The following is a 10,816-nucleotide window of genomic DNA, read 5'->3' as shown; positions in this document are numbered from 1 at the left end:
ACTGCCTGAGGTGAGATGCTGTGCTTCTCCGCATACGTATATCCTGAACAAACAGCCAGTCTTTAACTTGATCTCCAGTGATTCCTCACACATATACAATGTATTAAGGTCATATCCACACTCCTATGCCTCCCACCAACTCTCCCTGGACTCTCTCCTTCCCCTCTCAATTTATCTCCTCCTTTTTTTATAACCCATTGACAGCCGACATTAACTCGGAAACTGGGTGTGACCATCTAATATCAGCACTGGGGTAGGAGTGGAGACAGGAGGATTGTTGTGTACATTGCTGGCTGCCAGCCTAGCTGAAAAGGAGGTGTTCTACAATTAGTCAGAAGAGACCTTGTTTCAAAGGCATAAAGCAGGCAGTGGTAGAGGAAGTTTCTGGTCTCCACATGCATGGGCATGGGCATGGGCATTCGAACACACACAGGTACACACACATGTATCACCCCCCCCCACACACACACACTCACAGAAACCATAGTGAGCTTCATTCATATTGCAAAAAAGTTACCAGAATTCTCCTTGAAATCAGGAAGAAGAATAAAAGAGAAACTCACAGATGGGAGAAAATGCTTACATATCATGAATTCTGTAAAGACTCCTATCTTCAGGCTGGGGATACTGCTTAGCTAGTAAAGTGTTTGCCATGTGAGCATGAGGAGCCAAGTTCAATCCTCAGAGCTCATGAAAAAGCCAGGCATGGTAGTTCATGCTTGTGACCCCAGACCTGGAAAGGTGGAGACAAGAGGATGGCTGCGGCACTCTGGCCAGCCTTATGCAGCTTACGCAGTCGATGGAACAAGCTCCAGGTTCACCGAGAGATGCTGGGTCTTAATTAAGTTTCCTGTTGCTGTGATAAACTACTCCAAAACATTTTAGGGGAGAAAGGGTTTATTTAGCTTACAATTCCATGTTACAGCCTATTATTGCTGGAACTTGACCAGAACAGAGAGCATGTCTGCACCTCTCCACTGCCGTACCAATCAGAATCCCCTTACTTCCAAACCTCATGGTTGTGCCTGTCTCTTAGTTGACTGGAGATTGTTAGTTGACAACCAAGCTTAACCATCACACACACACAATGGAATATTATTTGGGAGAGAATAGGAAAAAGTTATGATAGACTCCATATTGTGGGCCTTAGGGATACCATGCCAAGTAAAACAAACTAGCTGTAGAAAGAAAGGTGTTGCAGAATTGTGTGCAGGAGGACCCCGAAGTGGTGACTTTTACAGAGACAGGAAAGGGAACAGAGATTTCCAAGTGGCTATGAGAACTATTGCTTAATGGGTACAGTTTTAATTTTGTTCTGATGAGGAGACAGAAATTGGCCAGCTGGGGCAGGGGCCGTCAATGCAGCAGTTCCCAGGATGTCCTTGATGGAGGCCAGGAATGGCAGAAGGGAATTCTGGGACCTGGCTCCTTCTTGTGTCTCAGCCTTGTCTGGAAGCTATGAGGATGTGACTGAGACTGAGAGGCACCTGGTGGGTGGGCCACCTGGACTGCCCGGCTCACCCCCTCCTTTTGCCCCACTCAGTTTCTGTCATAAGTCCTTTAAAAGATGCCCCTACCTAACAGCTCAATGGTACCCAATTTCCATGGATCCTTCTTGCTACACAGCACCCCACCATCACTGTCTCTTAAGCTCCATCTGTGAATCAATCCCCCCACCCCATTTTAAAAGACATAGAATGCTGGCATATGCTTCCAATGCAAGCTCTGAGAAGGCAGAGATAGGAGGATTCCTAGGGTGTGCCGGCCAGCCAGCCTAGCCAAATTGGTCAGTACCAACAAGGCAAAAACAAGAGATCCTGTCTCAAAAAAACAAGATGGAAGCCACGGAAGACACCTAAGACTGACCTTTGGTGCACGTGTGCATGGGCGGGCACCCCCCCCAACACACACACAAACAGACACACACTGGGCACTGGGAGGGCAAATGAGGAACCAGTTAAGACCTTAATGTTCACAGAGGAAGGAACTGGCATACATTGTGGGTTAAGTTCAGTCACCCTGCAGGGTCATTTTGGCAACAGGTGCTACAGACGGATGAGACATCATTTTTTGGTGCAGGACGTAGCAGACTTCTTGCAGATCCAGTATTTCTCAACTGTGCATGGGACATCGTTCCAGCCATCGTCTCTGAACTCCGCACAGTCTTCTTCCCCCTCGTTGTTGGGCTCTCCTTTGTTCCAATATTTCATGAAACTGCAAAACCAATTGTAGTGGTCTGGATGAGAACCCCACAGGCTCATGCATTCAGATGCTTGGGCCCCGTAGGTGGAACTGTTTAGGAAGGATGGGTGTGGCCTTGTTGGAGGAGGAGTGTCACTGAGGGTGGACTTTGCAGTTTTAAAAGCCCACAACATTCCTAGTTAGCCCTCTCTGTCTTGTGCTTCTCCAGTACCATGCCTGCTTTCTTGCTGCCATGCTTCCTTACATGATGGTCTTGGGCTCTAACCCCCTGGAACCACGAGCCCCAATTAAATGCTCCTTTTTTTTTTTTTCATAAATTTCCTTGGCTAATACCCATCAAAGTATGAGAGTTAGTTCCACTTCCCTTTTATCAACCCTGTTTCTCCCCACTTCCCTCTCCTGTGTGTGTGTGTGTGTGTGTGTGTGTGTGTGTGTGTGTGCAGAAATATATACACACTTATGGTTGTACATATAGAGGCCATAGGTCAACCCCAGATATCTTTTTTTTTTTTTTTTTTTTTTTCCGAGACGGGGTTTCTCTGTGTAGCTTTGCGCCTTTCCTGGAGCTCACTTGGTAGCCCAGGCTGGCCTCGAACTCACAGAAATCTGCCTGGCTCTGCCTCCCGAGTGCTGGGATTAAAGGCGTGTGCCACTACCGCCCGGCTCCAGATATCTTTAGTTACTCCCCACTTCAATTTTTGAGAATTCACTAATCAGCGAGGCTGACCGTTTAGTGAGCATAAGGGATCCACCGTTTCTGCCTTTCCAGGCTGAGATGACAAACACTTGGCTTTCTTAAGTGGAGTCAGGGGATGGAAGTCAGGTCCTCACACTTGCACCACATGGTGGTTAGTTTTCATTGTCAACTTGACACAACTTAGAGTCCCCTGCAGAGACAGTCTTAGGGATTGTGTGTATCGGGTTGGCCTGTGGGACTATGTGGAGGATTTTCTTAGTTATGTTAAGACCTAGCCCACCGTGAGCAGCGCCCCCACCTGGGCAGGAGGTCCTGAACTGCATAAGAGTGGAGAAATCCAGCGTGCAAGCAAGCATGTACACTTTCAGTCCTTCCTCCTCCTAACTATGAGTGTGATGTTAGTAGCTGCCCCAACTTCCCCACAATGACAGATTAGAACCTGAAATTATAAATGATGAACTAAGCCATTTCCTCCCCTAACTTGCCTTCAGTCAGTTTATTTTATCATAGCAACAGAAATGAAGCTAGAATACACGACAAGCAATTTATCAACTCATCCATTGCCTGGCCCCTCAACCATGTTTCTATTACTGAAACGGGGATGCTTTCACATCTGCCCTTCATACATCACAGCAGATGTGACCTGTTCTGGGTTCAATGAGATACCCAAGTCCTTTGACCTTGGCCCATGATCCTTGTGATCTTCCATGATTGAAGGGGGTCAAATTTTACTGAAGTTTCTTCTTCAAATACAACCAGCCAACTCATATTCCACAGACTTAACCACCTCCATTCCCAAGATTTTGTACTTTTGGCCCCTATGTACCTATCCAGAGTCAAAGACCATAGAACCGGGAATAGTGTCTACATCCTAGAAGCCATGGACACTCCATACTAGCCAGTCCTAAGCCCAGTATACAGCTTTAATTGTTCATTCCCACAGGTACCAGAATAAGAGTTTTTGCCTTCAACCCGTCCCTGTGCACATGCACCCGCCCCACACATGTGTGCACACATAATGGAGAAAGTAGTCTGGAGTTGGTTTTGCTTTGCTTTGCTTGTTTGTTTTTCTTTGTTTTGTTTTGTTTTTTTGGAGACAGGGTTTCTCTGTGTAGTTTTGGTGCCTGTCCTGGATCTCGCTCTGTAGACCAGGCTGGCCTCGAACTCACAGAGATCTGCCTGGCTCTGCCTCCTGAGTGCTGGCATTAAAGAAAGGTGTGCACCACCGCTGCTCTGTGCCTGTTTGTTTTTAACCAGCATCCACATCTCTTCCTCTGCTTCCTGACTATGGATGGCATGGAACCAGTTTCAACCACTTTCCTCAAGCTCCTGGCAGCATGCCTTTTACCATTGTGGTGGACTGTACCCTTAAACTGTGAGCCAAATCTATCACTCCTTACATTGATTTTGTCAGGTATTTAGTTACAGCAACAAGAATACATTATCCCATAGACTTTCCATTAATATACTTCATTTAGATGACTCATGAGGGCTACAAACCCCTCTTCCATATCTGCTGGTGGATTTCCAGGCACTTGGCATCTTATCAGCACATGATTATGAAGAATTGCTTCCTTCATGAGTAAATGTCTTTTATGCCTAGAGGGCTAGGGTATGGAGAAATACCCAAAGGAGTACTCTATGCAGCATTTGCTGATGCCACTGTGGTTTGAGTGTGAATTGCCTCCTGCAGGCTCAGTGTTTGAGTGCCTGGTCCCCAGCTGGTGCTGTTTGAGAAGGCTGTGGAACCTTTAGCCCCTGAGGGAAGCAGATCAATGGGGCCTCAAGCTCTTATAGCCTGGCCCACTTGATTACTCTCAGCTTCCTGATGGCCGTTGCCATGTGACCAGCCACCTCAGGCTCCTTCTGCTATGCCATCCCTACCATGACGCAACATGTCCCCTGGATCTGTGAACCAGGTAAATTCTTTCTCTCTTATAGAGATTCAGCTGTATATAATAAAGCTATAACTAGAAAGGTTAAGGAATCCATCAAGAGGGAAGCCATTTATAAAGGAATATTTGGTGTTATTCAGCTTTTAATATTCAGCTGTTTATTGCTATGAATTTCTTATGCATTCATATGGCTCAGACCTACTGCTGATCTACTAGGTAACACCCCTACAGAGCTTAGGAGACAGGTGGACTGTAGATGCGTAGCTTTGTTTCTTGTGAAAATGAAGTTCAGACCATCCCTTTCCTTCAGGCCTAGTAGCATTACAGAGCTATTGACTCAGGATAATAGGGCTTTTTGCATAACCAGGTGCAGTAAAGACTGGAGCAGAATTCCTGGTCTGCTCCAGTTGCATGGCTGGAGGGAAGAGAACAAGACACAATTTCTGTAGATGGTAGGGCTGAGGAGTTGCATGGCCAGAGAGAAAGGAACAAGGCAGATCTTCTGTAGAGAATAAGGATTGGGTCAGGTCAAGAGAGTAGGAAGAGAAGAAATGAGCATGGATGGAGAAACCAAAGCTGAAGATGAGATCAAAAACATGGGAGCTTACAAGGGCTGTGAGAGGACAGAGAAGAAGGGACAGAGAGGAACTGAATGTCAGCATGCAACTGAAGCTATGTAGACAGAAGGTTTTTTTTAGAGATATAAAGTAAACGAATGTAAGGAACTAGTGATTCTTTTCCCTCAGATAACCCCACGCCAGACATAGCACCTTCCCCAGGACCCTGGGAAGGATTTTCTCAGGGCAGGCTCCTGGGGAAATTCTGATGTTAAGCCAGATAGCTTTACCAAAGCAACAGAAGTAAGTAACTGCCCACGATAGGCTGTTCCTCTTCTTCCAGGTTTACCTGAACAGCAGATGTGAACCATCCACCCAGTGCCACACGCCTTCATGCTTCAGGTCTGACAGACCCATCCAGGCATAGCCTTTCTCTTTAGAAGTCTGCTGCAAGAAGCTCTGGAGGGGCACAGAAGCAGTCAGGAGAGGCTACCTACCTTGTGGTCCACCTATAGTTCTCCTGCCCCACCTCTTAGCAGAAAGTTCTGCTTGTAGTCTGATATTCATCTTTCCAGGGTACCACAAGGTCTCATGGCTTCCACATCTGTATCCTGCTTGTTCTGAGTTGCCTCTCATTGAACATGCTAATATTGCCTGCTTTATGAGGGGTTCTGAGTACGCTCAGATGGATTGTCTGCCTGCCTTATGAGGAGTTCTGAGCATGCTCAGATGGATTAATTCAATACTGGGTATACCAGTTCTTCATTTCTGATCATGCCCATGACCTTTTGAGCTCTGCATTTAGGAATGTCCCACTGATAACTTGAATTCAGTCAGGATGGCAACATTTACAATAGGAGAACTGGCAAATGGTAGACATAGGAGTTTCTTTTAAAATCCAATAAAGGAAGTCATTCAGTGCTTCCCAGTGTACCAACAGAAACCACTTATATTTTGTGTTACCTAAAGCACTCACTCATATCCAGATGCTGTATGATGGTGGTGGAGGTGGTGGTGGTGGTGGTGGTGGTGGTGGTGGTGGTGGTGGTGGTGTGTGTGTGAAACATGGTGCTTGGGACCTTTCATTCCTACTCTTCTCTTCTTCCTTTCCCAAGTGGAGCAAGCAGCACTCATCCATAATCCAAACTAGCAAACTGTATCTCCTCAGATGCCTGTGGTCAGATGCACGTACCAGAAGAGTTTGGATCCCACCAGATGTACCTGCTCATCATCACTTTTGATGACCACTAGTTGGGCCCCCACTTCTCTGCAGGCGGTGACAGAGTCGTCCCAGTTCTGTTGGAACTTGGAGAAGAAGTAACAGTTTCCTTGGAAGACAGTCCAGTCCCAGGGGCAGGGGCGGCACAGGTGGTCTGTGGGGGAGGTGAGTCAGGTTAAACATACAGTGGTCTCCATGTACGTGAATCAGTCCAGCCTTTAGGTATTCAAGAGTTGTCACCCTCTCTGGAAACTGCACATGGGGAACCATGTTCCTCTATGTTTTGTAGTGTGTGTGGTATTCTTGTGTGTACGCATGTGTGTATGTGGACTCTTCTGTGTGTGCTAGTGGAGACCAGGTTGAATGTTGGAAGTCTTCCTCCATTGCCATTTATATATTTTGGTTTTTCGAGACAGGGTTTCTCTGTAGCTTTGGAGCCTGTCCTGGACTAGCTCTGTAGACCAGGCTGGCCTTGAACTCACAGAGATCCACATGCCTCTGCCTCCCAAGTGCTGGGATTACAGGCATGTGCCACCACCACCCAGTCCTGCCCTATATTTTTTAATTCTTATATATACGAAACAGCAAAAATGAAAGAAAAAGACCATCAATTTCAGGGAAAAGCATGGGAGGGCTTATAAACAAGGGAAAGAAATTATGTAATTGTACCTTAGCCAGAAATTTAAATTAAAATATCTATTATTTATTTATTTTTGAACATTTGACACACACAGACAACATCTTTTTTGTTTTACTTTTTAGGTTATTATTTAATTAGAACATTTCTCCCTTCCCTTCATCCTTCAAAACCCTCTGATGTATTCCTCTCCACTCTTCTTGGAGTTCATGACCTTTGTAACCTGACTATTATTGCATGCACATCTGTATGCAGTCATGCACATCTGTATGCAGTCAATATCTTTTGATCAAATCCCCGTCCCCCTGCCCTCCCTTCAGAAGCACCCAACCACTTGACCTTGCCGACTTCATGAATTGTTGCTTTAGCCTGAGTCAAACTAGTACTGCCAGCCAGTGTGTCTGTCCTTCCTCCCTCCCTCCCTCCCTCCCTCCCTCCCTCCCTCCCTCCCTCCCTCCCTCCCTTCCTTCCTTCCTTCCTTCCTTCCTTCCTTCCTTCTATTTATGTGTTTACTTATTTCTGCATCTCTCTCTTTCCTTCCTGTCTTACTTTTGAGACTGGTTCTCCCACTGAACCTAGAGCTCCCTGTTTTAGCCAGACTATCAGGTGAGTTCTGGAATCTGCCTGTCTCCCCAACACCCCTGAGTAGCAGGCATGTGTAACTATGCTCAGCTTCTGTGTGGGTGTGAGCAATCCAAACCCAGGTCCTTATGATTGTCAAGAAAGCACTTTATTTGCTGAGCTATATCCCCAGGCACAGTCATTTCCCTCTTAGCTTCCTGAGTCTGTCCCCCCCAGGGTAACCCAGGAGGCCATGGCCACCTCACATAAGCACAGAGAATAGCAGGGACATTAAATATCAGAACAGTCAGGACTCTGGTTTAATTGAAGATGTTCTGTGTGCATGGCCCTTGTGTCTAGTGACTGCCATCCTTAATGTTACACTGTGTTCCCATTCAATGGATAGAGAAACTGAGGAACTGGAGGCTCAGTCTCTGAAGTCACCTCATACCACATGGAAACCTTTTCATACTCTTGGAAATCCATTTTCTGGTCACACACCTAGTCCAGCCTTCAGTTGGTCCAGTTCCTGGTGGATGCGTTGCTTTACCTGCTGCTGCTGCTCCTGCTCCTGGGGCCTAGGAACGTCAGAGCCTATGCCAAGAGAGTGAAGATGAAAACATTAAATGCTGATAGATGTAAGAGAGGAAGCCACTGGTTAAGGAAAGGAGCTGACCCCAACTCCCCCTTCAGGAGTTAGCTCTGTTAGAAGGGCTTCAAGACTATGCCCCAGCCTCCGGGCTTGGAAAGAAAACATTACTATATGAAAACAATGTACCAGGTCCCTAAAACAAGAGAGAGGCTTCCCCTTAACACCTGGAGGAGTTTCTAGTAAGAGTAAGAGAATAGCTTTCTCGACAGGATGACAGATGATGGGACAGGACCACAGCAGCCTTCAGAGAAGTTCCCCAAACAAGGGAAAGATCTGACTTTACACTTCCAGGGAGTCGCAGGAGTTTCACCTTTCACCCCACATGATTCCTTCAGCATAGCATAGGTGACAAAGAGCACAGAGGGGCCGGGTACATGCACTGCAGGCTGTCAAGTCACACAGAAGCTTTTTAACTCTCTGACCCAGAAAAGGAGGGCTGCGAGGAGTAAGGTCTGATTGCGTCAGGCTGTGGGATCCAGACTTTAAAGTGACCAGAAGCTCTCAGTACTGACCAGGGAAGCCCCTTCTTGCAGTAAGTTGTGATTGACATAGAGACTCACGGTGTCTCAATGTGCAAAGGATGAGATCCTCTGGAGATGGGATCACAGGTGGGATTCTCTAACACGAACCCTCCCCCAAGAGCTCAGGGATCATCATGAAGGGGTCAGAGAGACTGTGGCAGCCAGAGGCAGTGGAGGCTGGCTGTAGAACTGTCTCCTGGACCCCACAGGCCTGATGCTCATGTGGACTCACAGTGCTGTGACTGCAGTTCAAACCTGCTCAGCTAAGCCAGAAAACATCCAAAAGAGATGGAGAAGGGACCTATGAATCCCCAACCCTAGGTGAGGAACTGTTAGCAACTGATGGCTGCTGTGGGAGGGTCTCTTACCATCTGCCCCTAGAGGCTACCCATACTCCAGAAGCTGGTCTTACACCCGTGTATCTGTAGAGCAGTAACTGGATTTGGTAAACTATAAAAATGAAGGAGCACATGGAGTTGGGAGGAAAAAGTACTGGAGCACAGGGGAGGAATTGGAGGGCAGGGAGGACGTAGTGGACTTGATTAAAACATTATATTCATGTATGAAATTTGCAAATAATAATATTTAAAGGCCAGCCAGACCATGATCTAACTAACATGTATTGAGTCCACAGGAACATCATGCTAAAGTCCCAGCATCTTATTTGAATCTGTCTCATTGACGATGAGGAATCCTGGTGCCCAGGGAAGTATGAACCACAGGATAAATGGAGTCACACCACACACTGAGACTATTTCCTTCCTGCTGCACAGGAGTCTTGAGATGACCCATGACTAGTTCCTAGGAGGCATGGAAGACCACAGTCACAGATGCTGTGTCCCCTGCACCCCAAGCTTAAAGGTTAGATCAGAAAGCCCCAACCTGGAAGTTTCCTGACCTTTGACAAGGAGAGCCACGAGGAGAGCGGCCAAGAGCACCAGGGAGATGAGCTGCAGTATCGTGGTGGACCGATGGCAGTCCTGACGTCCTGAGGAAAGAAAGTCAAGTGGTCCTGCAGGCCCTTGTCCCTGCCACACCCTGAACCAGGGAGAGCCTCGCCTCTCTTTCCCCTCCTGAACACAGGATTGTAGACGCTCAGTCACCATTCTCCCACTGCCTGAGTTTTCCTGTCCATCATCTGCCACATGAGCATCAGAAGTCTGTTTCCAGCCTCAGCTATCCCAGGACCCTGCATTTCAATCATCCCGTTCCAAACTCTCTGGCAACAATAACAAAGATCCTCAGGCCCATCACTTCATGAACCAGGAGATCAGTTTCCAGATGCCACTTTCACAGGAGCAGGACTTCAGACCCAGCTCTACTTCTTATGAGAGGGCATTCAGCACCCTCCTTTACCCCACAGGATTGAGGATTCATGTTTCCCAGTATGCACCTCTCCTAAACAGGGCTCCTCTTTGTAGACACCACTCCTTCAGGACACAGGAGGTCAGACTCACCCTTCAACTCTCTAAGCCCCAGGAATGAAATACTCAACCTCCTCCCTGTAGGAGCCAGGAATACAGCCTCCAGCCCTCACTTCTTCAGGACAGAAGAGTCTAGACCATCAGCTCTGCCTTGACCGGTCTCAGGATTCCAGGTTTTCAGAATCAATATTCTTAGGACTCAGGACTCTAGAGCCCAGCCTCCTCTTCTCCAGTGTCCAGGAGTCAAGTCCTCAAGTGTTCATCTCCTCAAGACCCAGCTTTCCAACTTCACATCCTCCATTCCCCAGACAAAAGGATACAGACCTGCAGTCCCAACCATCCCAGGACCCAGGGATCCACAGCCCAGTCTCCCTGCCCCCAGTACTGAAGACTCCCCGCTCTGTTCTATCCTCAGTACCTCGCAAACCCTTGTCTGCTTCAGAAATTCTTG

The 10,816-nt window shown here is 47.3% G+C and overlaps 1 protein-coding gene across 1 annotated transcript; it reads right to left on the bottom strand.

Moving 5' to 3' along the window:
- Positions 1-879: 879 nt before the first annotated feature.
- LOC143270434 (CD209 antigen-like protein C) lies at positions 880-9,074 on the bottom strand. Its single transcript, XM_076560361.1, has 5 exons — positions 9,050-9,074; positions 8,270-8,362; positions 6,573-6,724; positions 5,701-5,810; positions 880-2,214 (listed from the first exon to the last, which is right to left on the bottom strand). Exons 1-5 carry the CDS (start codon positions 9,072-9,074, stop codon positions 2,064-2,066), a joined length of 531 nt encoding a protein of 176 aa, XP_076416476.1. The 3' UTR covers positions 880-2,063.
- Positions 9,075-10,816: the final 1,742 nt, after the last annotated feature.

Source organism: Peromyscus maniculatus, chromosome 23, assembly GCF_049852395.1.
Source record: "Peromyscus maniculatus bairdii isolate BWxNUB_F1_BW_parent chromosome 23, HU_Pman_BW_mat_3.1, whole genome shotgun sequence".
Lineage (NCBI taxonomy): Eukaryota > Metazoa > Chordata > Mammalia > Rodentia > Cricetidae > Peromyscus > Peromyscus maniculatus.
The sequence above is the reverse complement of the archived record's forward strand: the minus strand, read 5'-3'. Positions and strand labels throughout refer to the sequence as shown.

Bases quoted from the DNA above. Each gene is read 5' to 3' on its own strand.
- LOC143270434 (XM_076560361.1), bottom strand. From the start codon at position 9,074: ATGATCCCTGAGCTCTTGGGGGAGG. The intron at 6,725-8,269 runs GTGTGTGACCAG...CCTCCCCCACAG, and splicing joins CCAACTGAAGGCTGGACTAG to ACCACCTGTGCCGCCCCTGC. The intron at 2,215-5,700 runs GTAAACCTGGAA...TTGGTTTTGCAG, and splicing joins GGTTCACATCTGCTGTTCAG to TTTCATGAAATATTGGAACA.